At 39.8% G+C, this 20,370-nt stretch overlaps 1 protein-coding gene across 1 annotated transcript; it reads right to left on the bottom strand.

The window, feature by feature from the left end:
* Positions 1–822: 822 nt before the first annotated feature.
* LOC117450020 (serine hydroxymethyltransferase, mitochondrial-like) lies at positions 823–20,255 on the bottom strand. The gene is made up of 12 exons (XM_034087986.2): positions 20,060–20,255; positions 18,813–19,007; positions 12,391–12,470; positions 10,902–11,102; positions 8,914–8,995; positions 8,677–8,799; positions 8,434–8,573; positions 8,158–8,320; positions 7,985–8,084; positions 7,628–7,783; positions 7,280–7,387; positions 823–1,884 (listed from the first exon to the last, which is right to left on the bottom strand). The coding sequence occupies exons 1-12, from the start codon at positions 20,090–20,092 to the stop codon at positions 1,757–1,759; spliced, it is 1,509 nt and encodes a 502-aa protein (XP_033943877.1). The 5' UTR covers positions 20,093–20,255; the 3' UTR covers positions 823–1,756.
* Between the last annotated feature and the right edge of the window lie 115 nt (positions 20,256–20,370).

Raw genomic sequence — 20,370 nt, 5'->3', positions numbered from 1 at the left:
TGCACTGCACTCTCTTCCTCCTAAAACAACTAAAAGAGCAGATGTAGAGAGAGCAAAGAACAGCGGACATAAAGAAATAACAATCTTTAAACACCCCGGGGACTCTAGGCAATAAAGAGATGGCTAGGAACGATGAAGCATGAGGGAATACAGTATGATCTCCCCAAAGGATGCACACACACACACAAACTGCGTCAAAAGAGTTCTCGGGTCATGAGAAGCTGGCACAGGGATGAAGGGGATGAGTCGTTATTTGTGTTGTGATGCTGCCTGTGTGTGTTTTCTGACGACAGAGTTGTGAGAGCTTCCCCGACCTTTGACCTCTGACTCAGCTGGCCGGACACATTCCTCTGGCACAAACTCAAGCAATAACCTTCAACTGGAAAATATTGGAAGACGCATTAAAAAAGCCCAGCAGGACACAAAAGACGTCTGACACCAAACAAACGTCACTTAGTTCTTCAGTGAAATAAATATTAAGCACCTGAAAAAGGCAGCAGCTGCACTTAATGTTTCAAAGCTTGGTAATGATGCTTCATAAAAACCTTATTTGTCTCCGAGGAAACTATGCCTCCAGAATAAGAAATAAATGCATAAAAATGAAAGTTTAATGGAAAAGATGAAGCCTGCTCATTACTCTGTCTGGGAGTATAAAGGTCTGACTGCAGCGACACAAAGAAAGCTTTAAAATAAATATGAATGCAAGTCGAAAAGATCAGGGCAGAGATGGATGACACTGCTAATGTCCTCTCAAGTATACTGAACTGTCTGTGGTTATTGTGTAATAGCAGGGAGAAATAAAGAGACAGTATCACAAAATGAAAAGGTATCAGAGGAAGTGGGAACTTGTTTATAACAGGAACACACTGGTTAGCATTGTTCATGCAAAGAGGTTTAATTTAAAACAATGTATTCAGATAGAAATCAAAACCCGCTGAGATAAGAAGTCCCGTTCCAAAAGATGGCATGTGAAGCTCACTGACAAAGCTCTGGCTTCATCTCCCTCTGTCAGATCTAATTGTGTAACGATCAGCTTATATTTGTTTTTTCTGGACGATTCCCTGAAGTTGACAGTGAGAGGAAATGACCGGAGGAAATGCCAACAGCTTAACATGGATCAGTGTTTATAAACTCTGCAGTCTCCTCCCTGCTTCGTAAACTAGTTACAAATCATCTGCCATGTATTGAAAAGTGACTACAGAGAGCTTGTGACATCTTGAAAACATTGTATAAAGACTGCAACTAGAAAGATCTACTGCATGTACATTCTTCACATATCATTTTCAAATACAAATCAAGTTGAAGATATAGAAGGTGATTAATAAAAGACTGGAAACCCAGTTTGTTCTGTTTTTCCCTTTCGGTTTGTTCAAAGCTGCTGTCAGACTCCCAGAACTCGACAAGTGCTCTTGAATCAGCTTAGTGACTAAAAGTGAAATACCAAACACACTGTATACTTCTAGGCTTAGTCCAACACAATTACAGTTTGAGAATTGGAGACAATTTGAGGGCAGCAGCTGGAGGATAGACTACCTTTATGAGCAACATGATCAGGTCACTGTACACATGTATAATCCAATCATTATTATCAACACCTGTCTGTACATTTACATATGAAGTCGTTTTAATCATAGACTCCAATGGCAGCCACAATAATTATGCACATCATTATAATATCAAGTATTATCAAAAGATTGGTTACAGTAAAGGGGGAATTAATTAAATGTCCATGATCCTCCCTCACGTGGTGTTATATTCAGTGGTCAGTGAAGCCAGGCATGGGGAAGGGTCTGGAGAACAGCTCCACCCGCTGGCGGAGCTCCGCGATGCGCGACACCGTCTCCTGGTCCTCCAGCAGGAAGGACCTGAAGCTGGCCAGATTCACTGTTGGGAGAGAAAACAAAACAACAAGCTGAAGGTTGGTATTTTATGAATCCGCTTAACAATGTAATCTAATGTTGTAAAAAGGGCCATGTTGTACAAAACAAACTGGAAATTGAGAATATATTTATATAACATAAACAGTGGCCCTCTGTGAGGGCCTAAAATATTCTAAGAAATAATATTTGAAAACATTAAAAATATATATATATATTTAAAATATTTGTTGTTATATTTTTCATTAGTTTTACCAAAATAACTTGATTTAATTGTATTTAAAATAATATTTCCAAAGAAATAAATCCTTCGAATCTGCCTGTTCAGTTTCTGTTGGAATGTGAAGGGTTAAATGCCGTCTCTGCGAGTTATGTGAAGACGGGAGAGCTTGTTGGTCCCTCTCTACATTCACAGAGGGCCAGCGTTTGTAACTCAATGAGAGAGTAATGTCAAATGACAGTACAATTGACCAATCATATCTTCCCTCTAAATGGGCGGGCTTTATTTTCGCGGACTTTATGACAAGTTCCGCCCGCTGTAGGTCTATGCAAGTGGTGCAGTGACGCGTCCTAAAACCCGGAAGTAAGCTTCGCTCGGATTCCCTCGACAGAAAGCAGTGGGATTTCTCCATAGGATTTTGGAAAATAGCTGGAAATAAGGTCTGTGGAAAACGAACCTGTTAGATAAATGCACGTTTTGTTCAGACGGATAATATCCAGATGTCTACCCTACTTTTATTATTTTCGAATCATAAATCTAATCGATAGATTTATGATCGATATATTTATAATTAGCATAAGTTCGTTCATGATGGCTCACTTCAGTGATAGTGATGACATCGTTGCGAAATTATTAACCGAGTCATTTTCAAGATTGAGTTACAATGATAAACTGCAGTGGCAAAGGATCAGCTGAATGACCCGCAAGTGCTTCATCCAAAAGGACTGGAGGATGGACTTTGTGTTTCAGTGATTTATCATCAAAGGTAGGTCGCTGTCATTGATACGTTTTGCACCCCGGGCCTCTGTTTTAATATTCCGCTGAAGTATACGCTGTGACATAATATCTCTTCTTTTTTTCGAGGGAAGGGGGGTCAGAGGGCCTAGGTATAAAAGTCACGGCTCGCCACTGACAGTGGCGACTGGTCATTAGGGGCAGGTGGGGCACAGCCCCACCTAGTGTCAGCAGAAAGTATTAAAATAATGATTACAACAAAATGCAAAAAATAAATTAAAAGATCATGTTTAATCATCTGATTCGTCTGTACATTGCTGTTTTAGTATGTGTTCTTCTAATTAGTGTCTACAGTGTGTGCCTATTGAGCTGTTTGTTTAGAGCCATGTGGGACAAAACCTGATCCTGCCCCTCCCTCTGACTGTCTAAGACTTAAAGAGCCTGTGACACGGTTTTCCCCCATCATCCAAACCCATCAATTTGAGTACATATTGTCCCCTTGAAAACCGTTACTGAACTGATTTTGGATATTTGTACTTTGATAACCATTAATCTGCCTTCAATGTTGACAATTTTCTGGATCTTCTCGCGGATTCTTCAAGTCCCGCCAAATGATGGGTGACGTCATTGCGGGCACAGCGCTCCAGCTGCACCGTCCAGGATCCCAGCATCTGCATGTAAACCTTTATATATATACAGTCAGATGTAAACGCACGACGGCACACACAGCAGCAAGCTCAGACAGCGATGACAGGTTAATGTTGAACGTGTCTGAGATCTCATATGAGGCTGAAGGATCGGTTTATGTTGTATCTGTTAGAAGTTTAGGAATGAGGTGCGTCAATATGGGCGATCATATGGTCATGTAGCCAGTGGTGGACTGGGACTAAAAATCATCCCGGGACTCTCGACCGGCCCACTTCGGTACCGCTAGTAAATTGTCAACGGGGGGAGCGGGGGATGTAAAATACAAATATAATGTATAATGTCTGTGTCTTTGACATTAGCGCTGCTAGCCACCTGTGCCCTGTACTACGAAGCCAGTTCAACAGACCCTGGATATGTTTGAGTAACAAACAAACTAACAACAAACTAACAAACGAGATCTCGCTAAGCGGTCCTACGACGCTGGTTATCAACTCGGTAAATCAAGCCAGGGTTTCTCTCTCCAGCTGAGAGCGCGTTCACGTCTAAGACACGAGTGGATCTGACTTTAATTACATTTGTCTCGAGTGTTTCGTCAACATAATGTGTTAAATAATACTTCTGCATCCAGTCTGTGACACTGTGAGTGTTGCACGGCCAGATGAGGCTGGAGAAGCTGACTCAGATAAGGAAATATATGATATATTATGATATTATATGATCGATGATCTCATTGATGATGTAATATGAATGATAAGTGCGACACGTCGGCGTCTTCTCTGCACACGGCAGTTTAAACTGTATTTTCTTTATCCTGTAATATGACTTGAGAGATTTAAACTCCGCACACTGAGTTGATCTCTTTTCTATAGACGCCGGAGGCGGGCAGCGTCAGGTAAAATAAGTTATTTAGCCTTCTCAAACCTGAGCCTCACGCGCCGCCTATGGGGGATGTGCTAGTGACTTATCCGACCGGCCCACTTCGGTACCGGCCCATCGGGATTCGTCCCGATGGCCAGTCCGCCACTGCACCCAGCCCACGTAAACTGTCAACGGGGGGAGCCTCGCTGCGGGGAAACGGTGGACCTAGTGTCCCGATCGGAGTGGGAATAATAATAATAATCCGTGCATTTTATCCATTAATTTCCCCAACATACTACAAAAAGCATCGGTTTGTTTTCTCATCAGTAAATGCAGACCGGCTCAAACAAATCATCCTCACTCATCATTTAATGTATCATATGTTCGCCGAATTGACATGAAAGCACTAATAAATGTAGTTTCATCCACTTGAGTTTATAACCACAAAAATAATCGATTTGTTTTTATATCACATCCGACGGGAGGAAATTCAGCAGCTCTCACTCCCGATTTTTAATCCTAATGTAATCATCATCTTCACCACGATCATTTATGTTTATGTCGCCGAATTGACATGAAAGCACTGACAAATATGAATATACTGTAGTCAACTTCATTAAAATGTTCTTAACGTGCCTAAACTCAGTAATTCACCATTTCTACGCATGACAACACACTTTGTCCGTGTTTGGCTCTCGAAGCGTTCCCGCATTGACGTCACTTCCGGCTTCCCCCAAAACTTCAAAATGAGTGAAGGAATTTCCCCGCGATGTTCGAAATTATTGATATTTAACGAAACGGTATCGCTTTTTCTTTTTTAAACTGACGGTTCGAGATTACTAGTAGCCCAATATTTCATTGCACAACAGTTGTTGGGATGGTGTCACAGGCTCTTTAAGTGAACGGTGACTGCAAAAACTACACTGCGCATGCTCAAAGTATTTTCCTATTTAATGTGTGTGGCAAAAAATAATGACCATAGGGGCAAAGTGCTGCCATCCCCACCATACGTCATCTCACATAATGCAGAGCTGATTGGCTGTAAGTACGTGTGCCGCGAAAAGTGTGGTGTGTGAAGAGGAGGAGAGAGAGCTGCAGTGAGGCGTCCTAAAACCAGGAAGTAAGCTGCGCATGGCTTCCCTCCACAAAAAAGCAACGAGATTTCTCCATAGGATTTTAGAAAATAGCTCAAAATAAGATCTGTGGGAAACGTACCTGTTAGATAAATGTACGTTTTGTTCACCCGGATAATATCCACATGTCTACCCTACTTTTATAATTTTCGAATCAAAAATCTATTGATTATATTAGATTTATGATAGACTTTTGAAACTACAAGAAGATAAGGAGGACTTTTACAAAAAAGTAATAGAGATTTTTGTCCAGAAGGATAGGCAAGTCAAGGTAAGACTGCAATTTTATTGAAAATGGGATCTTACTAAGAGAGAACAATTCAATATTTAAATGATAAAATTACATTTTTTGGAGTATCCTTCTGTTGAACTGTCTGTTTAAAAGTAATTGAAGCATCAGACAAAAAAAGCTTTTGAAAATAATATTATATTTTGATTTAATATATTTGTAAACCTGAAGAGTCAGTGCCAGTGCCTCACCAGCCATGAACCTCTCTGCAGAAGCTTATATATAGACATCTGAGTTTTTTTGTGCCCCACCACTTTTGTACATATAGAAACGCCACTGGCCACTGATAATAAATGATGTACTGCAGAACCTAGAGCTTAACACAACTATTTCCTTTGATACACACCGTTATGATTTTTGACAACATTATCCCTGGGGGGTATACTGCGAAGCAGGATTTTCGCTTAGCCGGCTAAATTCAGGGAAAACTCCGGCTTTCCGGTCCTACGAAGCTGGTTCTCTTTTTAGCGGGCTAGATCTCCATGGTAATATATGCTAAGCAGCTAACCTGGTCGGGACCAGGTTAGGTTGCAGGCTAAGAGCTCAACTCAGTGAAAGCACCGCCTGCTGACCAATCAGAGCTCAGTGTGCGGAGTTTAAAGCGATCAAGTCATATTACAGGAGAAAGGAAATACAGAAAAACTGCCGTCGCAGGAAAGACGGCCGGCAAAAATCACCGACTGTGTGAACGTGAACATTAATAGAATATCACCTCCCATCTTCAGAGCAATCTGACTATTATAACATTAGCGTTAAGAAAGCTTACTTAAATATCGGCCACAACATAAGTAACCGGATCAGAGTACATTAAGTACAGTCCGCGGCATATCACTTCATAATGTATCATATATCTCCTTATCTGAGTCAGCTGAGCCGTATCTGGCCGTGCAACACTCACAGTGTCACATACTGTATGCAGAAGTATTATTTTAAGCAACACATAAGTTGACGAAACACTCGAGACAAATGTAATTGAAGTCAGATCGTGTTTTAGACGGGGCAGTGATATCATAAACCTGTTAATGTACGCATTCAAACACTTTTTCTTTTACCAGCTGTATTCACCTTGCAGGTGCAGCTCTAAGGCTTTGATCCTGGATAAAGTGTTTAAGTCATGGATGTTTAAAGTTTAACTTCTTCATTTTTGACTAGTATTAAAGTTCACTTTTCATTCAGGAAGTATGACGCTGCGCTGTCAGTGCGCTTCTCCATGTTTGTGATTGGTCGAATGCTCCAAATACCACCCCTTTCATGTGAACGTGCACCTAACTAGATAGGACACGGCTGGCTTGAGCGATCCACTTGATAACCCGCGTCATAGTACCGTTTAGCGAGAGCGCGTATGTTTTGGATTAGGCCAACCGGCTAACTCAAACATACAGTTAGGTTGAACCAGCTTCGTAGTACAGGCCCCTGGTTGTCCTTGACAGTAAACATTCAAAAGCCTTACCTACAACAATAGAAACAATGTCCCCATGGTGTGTCTACCAATGCATAAAAACTCTTCCTCTTTCCTCACCAGTCTTCTTCTTCACATCCAGTGCGATCTGAATCCCCTCATCGATAAAATCCACAACCTTTTCAAAGTCTGCCTCATTGAGCTGTCTGGAGGTGAGAGCTGGAGTTCCTGTAAAATAACAATATTTGTATTAAATAATACGTCAAGGTTAAGGGAGACACATGCTGACAGGCTGACTGACAGGCTGATGGACGTACAGTGAGGGGGGGGGGGGAGAAAGGGACAATATGAAATCAGGTAGGAAAACTGACTGATTGACAGATTTGGCCCAAACAACCTCCACTCCTGCAGCTCTCCACTGACAGTAATCAGGGTATCAACACATACAACATTTAAATCTTCCCGTACCGAGCCGCAGTCCTCCTGGAGTGAGAGCGCTCTTGTCTCCGGGGCAGGTGTTCTTGTTGGCCGTGATGTACACCAGCTCCAGGATCCTCTCAGCTCGAGCCCCGTCCATCCCGCGAGGTCGAAGGTCAACCAAGACCAGGTGATTGTCTGTTCCACCTGAGAGGAGGAGGAGGAGGAGGGGGAGATGAGCTGTCTTTTTAGTTCAGGGTGAAATAAAGTGCAGATCAGCTCAGGGGGAAATGTGTCTATCGGTGAAATAAATTGTAACTTTCCTCCACTCAAACATATGACATGACATTATCATCGCTTTCATGAAAACAGAATGCAAATTAGGTAGAAAAAAACCGTCTACAGTACCTGACACTAAGGTGTAGCCTTTCTTCAGCAGAGCGTTAGCCATGCTCTTGGCATTGAGCAGCACCTGAGCGATGTACTGTTTGAACATGGGAGTGGAAGCCTGTAGAGAGAATGATAATGATGTCAATGGTAGGCTATGGATGAATATGAATGATTCATGTTTATATCTGGACCTGTTTGAGGGCGACGGCCACCCCTGCGATGGCGTGGTTGTGAGGTCCTCCCTGAAGTGATGGGAACACGGCAAAGTTCACCCTGTCCTGGAGGTCATAGGTCACCTCCCGACCTTTCTTATCCACAGATCGCACACCTTTCCTGTAGAAGATCAGACCGGCCCTGGAGACAACAGAGTACACTTAACATGAAATATTCCTTTAAATATGTTTCTTAACACCACACAATGTTAACTTGACCTGACCACCATCAACACACTACGTCAAGGCCCTCACCTTGCTCCACGCAGGGTCTTATGGGTAGTGGAGGTGACCAGGTCAGCGTGCTGGAAGGGAGAGGGAACTGCTCCGGCTGCCACCAGGCCGCTGATATGAGCCATGTCAGCCAGCAGGTAGGCGTTGAGCTCCACACACAGCTGAACCACACACAGACAGACAAGTTATTTTACTCTCATCAGATTTTTAACTTATCTAGTGTTCTAATATCCCTTAGTCGACATTTTGATACATAAGAGGTACCTTTTTCATGCGAGCGTAGTCAATGAGGCGGGCGTAGGCGCTGGTTCCTGCTATGATGAGTCTGGGTCTGAAGAGTCGGGCGTTCCTCTCCAGCTGCTCATAATCTATCAGACCTGTTTTGGGCTGAGGGGAGACAGGAGGAGGATAGAGGTACAAATTAGGCGTGCATTACAGTACATTTTGTTTTCAGAGCAGCTGTTGTCTTCACAAATTCTGCTTTATAAGGGAATTACTCACATCCAGCTTGTAAGGCATTGATTCAAAGTAAATGGAGGTGGCTGAGATTCTCTTGGTGTCCGTCATATAGCCGTGGGTAAGGCTGAAATGTGAAAAGTTTCAGTAGAGCATGCATCTCAGAAGTTCAGTGAGATCTTCTGCGACATTGTGAACTTATTCTGACTTCTCTAGATCTGCATTTCTCTTCCATACAAACCGTTTTATTAATGTAGCTAATCAACTATGGAGCAGAATAATTCCCGACACTGACTACAGTATCTCTGTGCTTCAAACACCCTCATGCTGCCTCCAACTGCTTGTACATTTGAACATGTATTTACAATTTGTCACATTATAGGATCCTCCTTATATTAAATTGTTACTTGAGAAGAAAAATGGTGTTTGATGTTGTTACTTGTGCCATTGTATTGTGGTCTGCATTTATCTCTAGGCACACTTTATCCTACAGCTTTTTATTGTTTACATTTCCAACATTTCTGTGGTTGGTAAGAAATGAATTGATATGGTGTATAATGTTGTATAACCCCACCACGGGACTAACATTTTGTACTTTGAGCTAATTCCTCTTGATGTTAATTGCCATATACAAAATATCAAAACTACTCCCACAACATTTCATGGCACATTTAACATACTGTACTGAATTGAATAATTTGAATAATTTGTTGTCATGACTTCCTAATGGGGGCTCTTCTCTTCTCTTCTCTTTAACGTCTACATGCTACCACTGGCTCAGATAATGAAGAACAACAAAACAAGTTACCATAGCTATGCGGATGACACACACATTTACATAACCATTTCACCAGGAGACTATTCTCCAGTTAAAACACTGAGTAAGTGCATTGAACAAATCAATGACTGGATGTGTCAGAACTTTCTCCAATTAAACAAAGACAAAACTGAGGTAATGGTCTTTGGAGCCAAGGCAGAACGTATAAAAGTTAGCGCTGAGCTTCAGCCTGCAATGTTCAAAACAACAGATAAAGCCAGAAATCTAGGTGTAGTCATGGACTCTGACCTGAGTTTCAACAGTCACATTAAAACAGTTACTAAATCAGCCTACTATCACCTAAAGAACATATCTAGGATTAAAAGACTAATGTCACAGCAGGATTTGGAAAAACTTGTCCATGCCTTTATCTTCAGTAGACTCGACTACTGCAATGGTGTCTTTGCAGGTCTCACTAAAAAATATATTAGAAAGCTGCAGCTAATTCAGAACGCCGCTGCTCGAGTCCTCACTAACACTAAGAAAGTGGATCACATCACATTCTGAAGTCTGTACACTGGCTTCCTGTGTGTCAAAGAATATATTTCAAAAATATTGCTGCTGCACTGAATGGTTTAGGCCCAAATTACATTTCTGACCTCCTGCTAAATTATGAACCATCCAGATCTCTCAGGTCTTCAGGGACTGGTCAGCTTTCTGTCCCCAGAGTCAGAACTAAACATGGTAAAGCAGCGTTCAGTTATTATGCTCCAGATATCTGGAACAAACTCCCAGAAACCTGCAGGTCCGCTGCAACTCTGACTACTTTTAAATCCAGGCTGAAGACTTATCTTTTTGTCGCTGCTTTTAATTGAAACTGAGCCGTTGTGTTCATCAGTAAAGTGGAACTTCTGTGTGAACTATTCATATCTTAAACGGCACTGTAACTTTTTATTCATGTACTTTTTATTCATGTATTTTTTCTTTTAATGTTTCTTTTATTATCTTTTACTGTTTTTAAATGCTTTTGTCTGAATGTCTTTCATTTTTGTAAAGCACCTTGAATTGCCTTGTGTTGAAAGGTGCTATATAAATAAACTTGCCTTGCCTTGCCTTAACATCTCATTAATACTTTAACACACAGCAACTATTATTGATGCTCTTTTAAGTAGCACTAATCCCGTTAGAATTATAAGAATGCAAGTTATTATTAGCGTTGTTCGCATCAGTATGAGTATAACCTAAAAGCTCTATATTTGAGTACTTGTTGACTCACTGTCCTCCGTCAGGCAGGTCCAGGCCCATGATGCGGTCATGAGGCTGCAGGACAGATGTGTACGCTGCAAAGTTAGCGGGGGATCCGGAGTACGGCTGGACGTTGATGCCCCACAGATTTGGGTCCAAACCGAAGGCAGTGAGCGCTCGTTTCTGACACAGCAGCTCAATCTGATCCACGATCTCTGCTCCGCCATAGTACCTGAGAGAGACCCAAGATATTAAGATTTGAGAGTATCCTTATTTTACTCATGGTAAACTTTCAATTCAGTTTTGTATTGTTTTGTATCGCATCACATTGTATTGTATCATTTTGTCTTTGCATTGTCCTATTTTGACCTTTATTTGATATGGTAAATGGACTGTACTTATATAGCGCTTAGCATACTACGTCATTCACCCTTTCACACCTCATTGATACAAATAGTGCCACTTGCAGAGCAGAGAGAGGAGCTGTGGATTATTGTTATTGATTAATGCATCAGTGTTTCTTAGGGTCAAAAACACCAAACTCACAATTTAAAATGAAAGCGTTTAGTTTATTTAATAAAAGAGCACATGTTCAATGTGAAAAGTGACAGTAGATAAAGATTAGTTGCAATTTGGTGCTATATTTATATATTAAAAAAATAATAATAATAATACTTTTTCTTTTTTTTTAAACACCTTGAATTTCAGGCGGGGCGCGGGGCTCCGTTGACGGGGCGCGGGGCTCCGTTGACGGGGCGCAGCGCCCCACCAAGACAATGGTAGGGGAAACACTGATCATTGTTTTGTATCATTTTGTCTTTGCATTGTCCTATTTTGACCTTTATTTGATATGGTAAATGGACTGTACTTATATAGCGCTTAGCATACTACGTCATTCTCCCCTTTCACACCTCATTCATGCCACTTGCTCTAGGAAGCTAAAACATTCATACACATTGATACAACGTTGACCATGCCATCAGGAGCAGCTCAGGGTTGAGTATCTTGCCCAAGTATACATCAACATGTTGTCTGCACGGCCGGGGATCGAACCAACTGCCTTCTGGTTGAAAGACAAACGCACTTCCTCGTAGCCACAGACGCCCACTACTGTGATGTATTGTTACGTATATTATCATTACATACAGTAACAAAATATGTATTGTGTTTTACCGTATTGTTATAAATAGTATGATTACATATAGTATTATTAAATGTAGTGTCATTATGTATTGTATTGTTATCGTTTTTATTTTTACGTATGGTATCATTACGTATTGTTTTGTTATGTCTTGTATTTGTACACATTGTATTGTTACATATTGTATTGTTATGTACTGTTATATATTGTATAGTTTAGTATTATATTGTTACATATAATACTGTTTAAAAATGTTTTCTTACAACAGCATATAAGGGAGTAAAATAGCCATTAAGAAATTTCACAAAAGTGTAAGCTTCTGAACATTTTTGTAATAATTGTAACAGCATACGTTGGATGGTGCGTTGTCCGTAGTTACCTTTGTCCTGGGTACCCCTCAGAGTATTTGTTGTTGAGACAGGAGCCCTGGGCCTCGAGCGCTGCACGGCTGCAGAAGTTCTGACAAACAAGCACAGTGTCAAGATCCACTGCCACACATGGTACATTATGTTTGCTTATACTCCGAACACTGTCACTGCCAAATATAACCGTATGTACCTGGATAAGAGTGACTGAACCCCCCTGCAGTACAACCACAGTTCAAATCTTTGCAAATACCAATTATACAAACCAAAGTCTCAAAGGATAACCAACTCCATCTAAATCTGTTAATTTGTTTTGCATTCATCTTACAAAAGGTGCAACATTGAATTAATATAGAATATCTCAAAAATATGAGGGGATTAAAAGATGTTATAGTCAAATAAAAAGAGGAATATAGAGAAATCGAACTAATACTGAATCCCTGTTCAGCAATGTGTCAAATGTTCCAAAGACACTCAGAGTCTGACACAGAGTCATAGGAGAGATGGAGCTGCAGAAAAGGAAATTAATGCAAATCAATTTCTCTCCCTGTCTCGGTCTCTCTTTTTTCTCTCCCACTCTCTCCTGCTCATCTTCTCTCCCTGTCTCCCTCTCTGGCCTCCGCAGCCGCCCCCTTTGTCTTGTTATTATACCAAAGGTGTCCCTGCTCCGGGATCCCTCAATCACTCCAGTGGGATTTAAAACCAGCCCTCAGTGTGACACAAAACTCTCTCTATGACATTTTCCAAACACTATCTTGACAAACACACATACAAAATAGCCCCTCCTCTTCTATCCCAGCCTGAAATTTGGGAGATTAATGGCAGAAATCGGTGAGGAAACCTAATGGGATCACTTGACCGTGGTCCTGAAGAAAAAGGAAAAAACTGCAGCCTCCATTGGGAGTGAGTCTGAAGCAGTAACTAACTGCACATGCGCAACTAAAATAAATATTTCAGATGTCATAATAACACTGTATAATTTACTGGTGAATAGAAGAATACAATGTCCTTTCTTCCCCGTCAGCTTTCCCTTAGATTAGATCGCAGACTTGAAAGGGGAAAAATGCAAAATAAAAATGTCTGAAGATATTTTCTTGTTACTACCAACAACCCTGTCTCCTAAAAATTACGTTCCCACAGAACTAAACTGCATTCTCAATTACGTTTAGCTAGAAACGTATTTTCTCCCACGTTACGTTAGTTATGAACGTATCTCAAATACGTTTATTTTCTACATATCTTCTAGAAGCATATTTTCTTCCACGTTACGTTAGTTATGAATGTAACTTAAATACGTTTATTTTCTACATATCTTTGCCATTTATTGTCTTGCTTATAATAATGATAATTAGTTATTTATAAATATCATTTTAGAGCACACCTTTGAAATCGACAATCGGGCTCGATATATGGTTAAATTAAAATCAGTAGGCGAGGCTGTAATTTCGCCAGCTGTTACTCTCATGAGCGAGGCAGAACATAATAGTTTTAACATGCCAAAAAGCTGCTGTGTCGTTTATTGCACCTCAAACATTAAATCAAATCCAGAGTTACGTGTTTCTGTACTTCCTCTAAGAAGAAAGGACAGTATCAGAAGAGCTCTGTGGCTTCAGGCTTGATCGCCGTTCAAATGACAGCGCTGGTTTCCCCAAAAGTGGGCGGGGCTGTAAAGTGAAGTAGATTTACTCTCATCTATTATTCAAAACCATTCTATTTATTCTAACGTAAATTACATGCCAGTGTTTTATCTTTTATTTATTTGTTTTTATTTTAAATCGTATAATGTCGGACTTTTTTTCCGTCTGTGAGGAAAAGAAATGGGGCTCAGAGCCTCAAAATACTGAAATCTGTATTTTTTAAAATCTTTTCCTTCTAATTTATTATTCCTTTCTAAATAACACACTGTTATTTACTCAACAATAACACACAATTATCCTTGTTTTTATTTATTCATTTAATTCTATAATCTTGGGCTTTTTAGCCGTAAATAAAGTCACCGGAAACAGACGGGACATTTTGAGCGATACACACCACAAACCCACTAAACTGATTACCCAAGATCCTCAGCTTGAAGCTTGTTGATTGGATGTTTTAGCCGCAATGCACGCTGGGATATGGTGTTGATATGATAAGGAGATATGATATCCGACAACGAAAAATAAAATAATACCTAATTCAGAGTGTGCTTGCTTTTCTCTTTGGAAGTCATCACATAACGGCATTGTAATACACGGTTCGGCTGCATTACATATTACACATCTGCCGTAATTATTTATTTATAGAGAGAGACAAACAGGAGAACTGCTGCCAAAACTGAATACTTGACGTGGATCATAAATATATCAACAATTAAACAACATCTTCAATTTCTTTTCACAAAATACATCTCCTTGCAGTATCAATAGTAATTCGGCTGACTTTTATATTTGATCCAATTTGTATATAGGTTATATTTACACCATAACGGTGCACAGCTGATCGAAAAGGACTTGTAGTTTTTAAAGATATTACTGATTTTCTTTGAATATAAGAATCTAAATACTGAGTTGAGAGAATAGTCAGGGGATTTGGGTGATGGGAGACACATCTATGGAATCACAATTTCAATAGCTTACTATTAAATGAAGGATAGCCTATGCCTTTCTGTCTGTGATGTTTTACAAATCAGATATTAATGTGTAGAAGTAAAACAAGAGAAATAGTATAGCAATATCCTGTAAAATTATGTAAAAACATGAATACAATTACACATCTTCAGAGGTTATACATAAGTGTCTACACTAATAATACAAAGTTATTATTAGTATGCTGTGTGTACCTTGTGTGCACCGCCTAGTGGTTAAAGCATGTTATTGAATTATTTTTGTTGAATAATCTTATTTGATAAAAACAATATTAAGAGTACATACTTTCATAGGGGGAAAGTAGAAGGTCAATGATAGAAATATAGAATATAAAAAGTCAAGAAGATACTAAGTGATCTCTACAATAAAACAGTTTAGTGCTGGATGTACAAAGATATTAATAGGAGGATGTGCAAAACAGAAAAACGAATTAACCTTTATTAACACATTAAAAAATACTTTAGGTTAAGGTCTTCTTTTAAACAAGAAAAAAGCTCTGGGGGTATCTATCTACAGATGAATATTAAGCCTGACAAAGTACTTAACGTCTAAAATATTGCTTTCCTGCAATGTTAACTATGTTGAAACACTTATTTTAAATGATATTATACACATTAATTATACTCTTATGTATGTAGATAGAATAAGAAATGTGCAGAATATGACAGTTTAATGGTGGAGGTATATAGTACACACATATTGATAGATGTCTGTTGAGGAACCTGCGACCCAAGTTGTGTATAAGATCAATACACCTTAGAAAACCTTGAAATCTTGAAAGGGATATGCAAAATAGCCATTATACAGTTTTTAATTAACTATTAGTAGAGAATAACGAGTAATGAATATACTTTATAAAGATCTGCAGATAAATGTTTAGTCTTCTCAAGCACCAACTATCAAATATCTCTCCTGATTGTTGGCACTTGACAATCACCTTCCCTGAATTGTATTCAGGTGTAACTAAAGTCTGCTTTAAGGGTTGTTTATATTCCACATCATTAATCAGAATCTGCAAAGTAGCTAAACTAAATGTAGTGGAGTAAAAATACCAGGTTAACCTCTGAATTGTAGTGGAGTAGAATAACAAAGTAACAATGAGCTGTCGTGTGGGTATATATTAATGCTGCCCATTATGGATACAAGCGATTTTCACCCATTTAGTAATTAGATGTTTTAAATGTGTACACACCAATGTGTTTCCTATCGCCTAAACCTCCAGGGCTGTACACAGTTTAATACTGTCAACTTCTACATTTGGGAAAAACGTCTTTTAAAACTACAATTCCCAGTAGAGACGTGCCATAGAGAACATGTTGCGAAACACAATAGCCAGCATGTGTAGGTCTGGTGGGGCGTTCGAGTCCAGTTTTGAATAGTCTGCCGTGGTTTCGTTCCATTTCAAAGAGCTTGACGCTCGGCGTAACCTTGGCGCAACATCACGGGGTTTGTCAACGGGACTGTAGTCCCAAACGATAGCTGGGGATTATGGGTAGTGTAGTGTCTTGGGCCATCCTAAATCTCGAAATGTCCCGTCTGTTTCTGGTGACTTTATTTACGGCTAAAAAGCATGCTAAAATGCCCAAGATTATAGAATTAAACGAATAAATAAAAACAAGGATAATTGTGTGCTATTGTTGAGTAAATAACAGTGTGTTATTTAGAAAAGAATAACAAATTAGAAGGAAGAGATTTTAAAAAATACAGATTTCAGTATTTTGAATCTCTAAACCCCATTTCTTTTCCTCAAAGACGACAAAAAAAGTCCGACATTATACGATTTAAAATAAAAACAAATAAATAAAAAGATAAAACACTGGCATGTAATACGTTAGAATAAATAGAATGGTTTTGAATAATAGATGACAGTAAAATCTACTTCACTTTACAGCCCCGCCCACTTTTGGGGAAACCAACGCTGTCATTTGAACGGCGATCAAGCCTGAAGCCACAGAGCTCTTCTGTTACTGTCCTTTCTTCTTAGAGGAAGTACAGAAACACGTAACTCTGGATTTGTTTTAATGTTTGAGGTGCAATGAACGACACAGCAGCTTTTTGGCATGTTAAAACTATTATGTTCTGCCTCGCACATGAGAGTAACAGCTGGCGAAATTACAGCCTCGCCTACTGATTTTAATGTAACCATATATCGAGCCCGATTGTCGATTTCAAAGGTGTGCTCTAAAATGATATTTATAAATGACTATTATCATTATTATAAGCAAGACAATAAATGGCAAAGATATGTAGAAAATAAACGTATTTCAGATACGTTCATAAGGAACGTAACCTGGGAGAAAACATGTTTCTAGAAGATATGTAGAAAATACACGTATTTGAGATACGTTCATAACAAACGTAACGTGGGAGTAAATACGTTTCTAGCTAAACGTAATTGAGAATGCAGTTTAGTTCTGTGGGAACGTAATTTTTAGGAGACAGGGTTGCTACCAAAGGAGGGTCCTCTGCAGTTTAACTTCTTCTACACTGTTATCACGTCTGTCTACAGAGAATCTTGTCGTCGCCTTTTTCATAGTTTGTACTGCTGCCATTGTGCACAAAACACAAAGAAGGATTTTTAAGCCATCACCCTTTACGAGAAACTCCAGGCAGATACTGAACTATGCCTTGTAGGCTCACTATTTGGCTAAACATCTGACTATATTGTGATTATTACATGTATGTTTTAACATTTAGGTTGAATCTTGACAGTAAACTATCTGTGTTTGTCTCTAAGGCTGAGGTCTTCTATGGGAGAAGTGAAATCGTAATGTTAAAAAAACCATTACATAGCACAACCTAAAAACACACCTGTTATTTCTTGACCAAATTCACACACAGACTAGTATGTGTGACGCAAGATACTGAGCACACATTTAAACAGTCACTAGGGGACATGGGTCATCACAGCTTACATTCAACCTGTGTCTGAATGGTGCGTATACAATGAAGATTAAGATGGAAGAAGTTGGGAAGAATATTGTTTATCTTTTAAAGCAACTGCAACATATGGTTTACATGTGGGGGTTTAAGCCTCCGATCTGTTATAGAAATATAGTACCAGGGTCATTGTGGGAAACAAACAGAAACATATCAAGTACATGTTGTGGCAGTGTGCTTTGTGGGCAGCATGCATCTGATGTAGCCTAATGTTGACCTTATGACATCACTCTGTATTTAAGGCTGTATGATTAAAGGCTTCTTTCCATTTTCAGTTTGAAAAAGCTTATTTTACCAAGGTATTGGCTTACTAAGTTAAAACACTTTACATTTTTTTATTTCTTTTGTTAAAGGTCACCTATTATGCACAATCCACTTTTTCATGTCTTGAATGCATAAATATATGTCTCCTCTGTGTAAAGAGATTCAAAAAGTTTCAAGAAAAAAAGTGTATCTCTTTTTGTCCTGGACCATCTATATAAAAACCTGCTGATCAGAGTTTGGCCACTTTGTGATGTCCCAATGTGTTTTGGCTTGTGCAACCATTAGCCAATAACAAACCAAGGTAACACCCGCCGCCTTATCACCTGAATCTCCTCCTAAAGCTCTATCGTGTTTTTTTAAACCAAATATCTCTCAGAGGGGCGTGGCTAGCAGCAGCTCATTTGCATTTAAAGCTACAGACACGGAATCAGCACTTCTGAAACAGAGGGGTTTATGGGATGCTACAATGCATGATCTGAGCCAAACACTTCAGAGACATGTTTTGTATATATTTGAGAACTATAATATGTTGTTGAAAAATGGTATAATAGGGGACCTTTAAGAGTGAATGTAAACCCAATACTACTCCTGTTCTCCCTCCTCTGTACCTCTGATGCGATGAGCTCCAGACCCCGACACTGCCGGTTCTTCTCCTGCTGCAGGAGGCTCCACATCTCTGGGTCGTCCTGGGCCAGGGTCTCCTGTCCCGTCCAGCTGCCGGCGCTCACGAGGCCTCGCCTGCATGACCCCGCTGGGACCTGCCCCTCTCGACCCAGACCTCCTGAAGCCCTGAGGAAGAAGGGCTGCACGGGGCGGAGGGTGAACACACAACAATATCGTTTAGGGTTAACATCCAAATAACCTCTTCTTAAACAATTATGGCTCTCTGTTCGGGAAGACCCTGGAGAGATATTGTGCTTTTCCACAACGCTGTGTTTTTAATAAAACCCAAGTCACAGGATTTGATGCAACTCTCCATTGTGCAATGTGGCACTCTGTGCAGAGTAAAAGTTATTTGTACTTGTGTTTTTCAAAGATAGCTCCTTTGGTCTCTTTTGAACAACCTCTGCAATAAACACTTTCATCACTCAAAATGATAATACTTTTGGAAACAAGGGACTTAGAATAATGCATCTTTTGATGTTCTAAACAATCCATTAAATGAAAGCCAGTGGAAAAAACAAACGTGTGGAGCAGTTGGGGGAAACCTTGGACATGAAACGTGTGTACACACACACACACACACACACACACACACACACACACACACACACACACACACACACACACACACACACACACACACACACACACACACACACACACACACACACACACACACACACACATGCGCCTATTTATCAGGGTCTTGTTTGTTGAAGGCAGCTGGTAGCGGCATGATAGTCACGTAACCATGTGTTACTTTGGCCTCATAGAAAGATTACCGTTCAGGCATAAATATGTGTTGTAGCAAGACTCCTTTCATCTTCTCTGTTCATATGTTTTCTAAGCCTTGAGTAAATTAAGTCTTGCATTAAGCATACGGTGTACAGTCAACTTTTCTCCAAATATTCTGGGACAAACAGTAGCACTCCTTCCTGTTTTGACAACCTGAGATAATCACACCTATCATGGCAGCACCTGAGAAACTGGAGTGCACATTGAAAACACATTTGTTCACAGTGTGCATCTTCAAAAGAGACGTTTCTATCATGTTTGAGGTGACCCGAGATGACCTAGTTTGCAGTAATAAGTGATTTGGGTACATCTTCTCTCCAGAGACAGTGTCAGAGACCTTCTTGTATCAGCGCATATAAAAGCTCTAAGAAAAATACATTATTAAAAATGTACTCACCCGTAATGTTTGCCGAAACGACAGAGAAAGCATGGCCGTGACAGCTGAGGGCTGGGAAAACAGAAACTTTCCAAGGTGCAGAGGGTGAAAGTAAAATCAGTACTGGAGGAAAGCCAAGGACATGCGTACTTTGTGTCACAGATTAAAGTGACAGCAGCGGTAAATCATCTGTTGGCTCTCAGTTCCATAATCAACACATATCTAATCGGTCACTGGACAATCAACAAGCAATGAATGCACTGACTATAGTAAAAGACAATTATCTCATTTCAAAAACTACCCAATTCTATCTCTTAAGTTCTTTTTTGTAT

This window comes from Pseudochaenichthys georgianus, chromosome 7 (assembly GCF_902827115.2).
Source record: "Pseudochaenichthys georgianus chromosome 7, fPseGeo1.2, whole genome shotgun sequence".
Classification (NCBI taxonomy): Eukaryota; Metazoa; Chordata; class Actinopteri; order Perciformes; family Channichthyidae; genus Pseudochaenichthys; species Pseudochaenichthys georgianus.
This window is presented reverse-complemented; position numbering and strand designations above follow the sequence as displayed.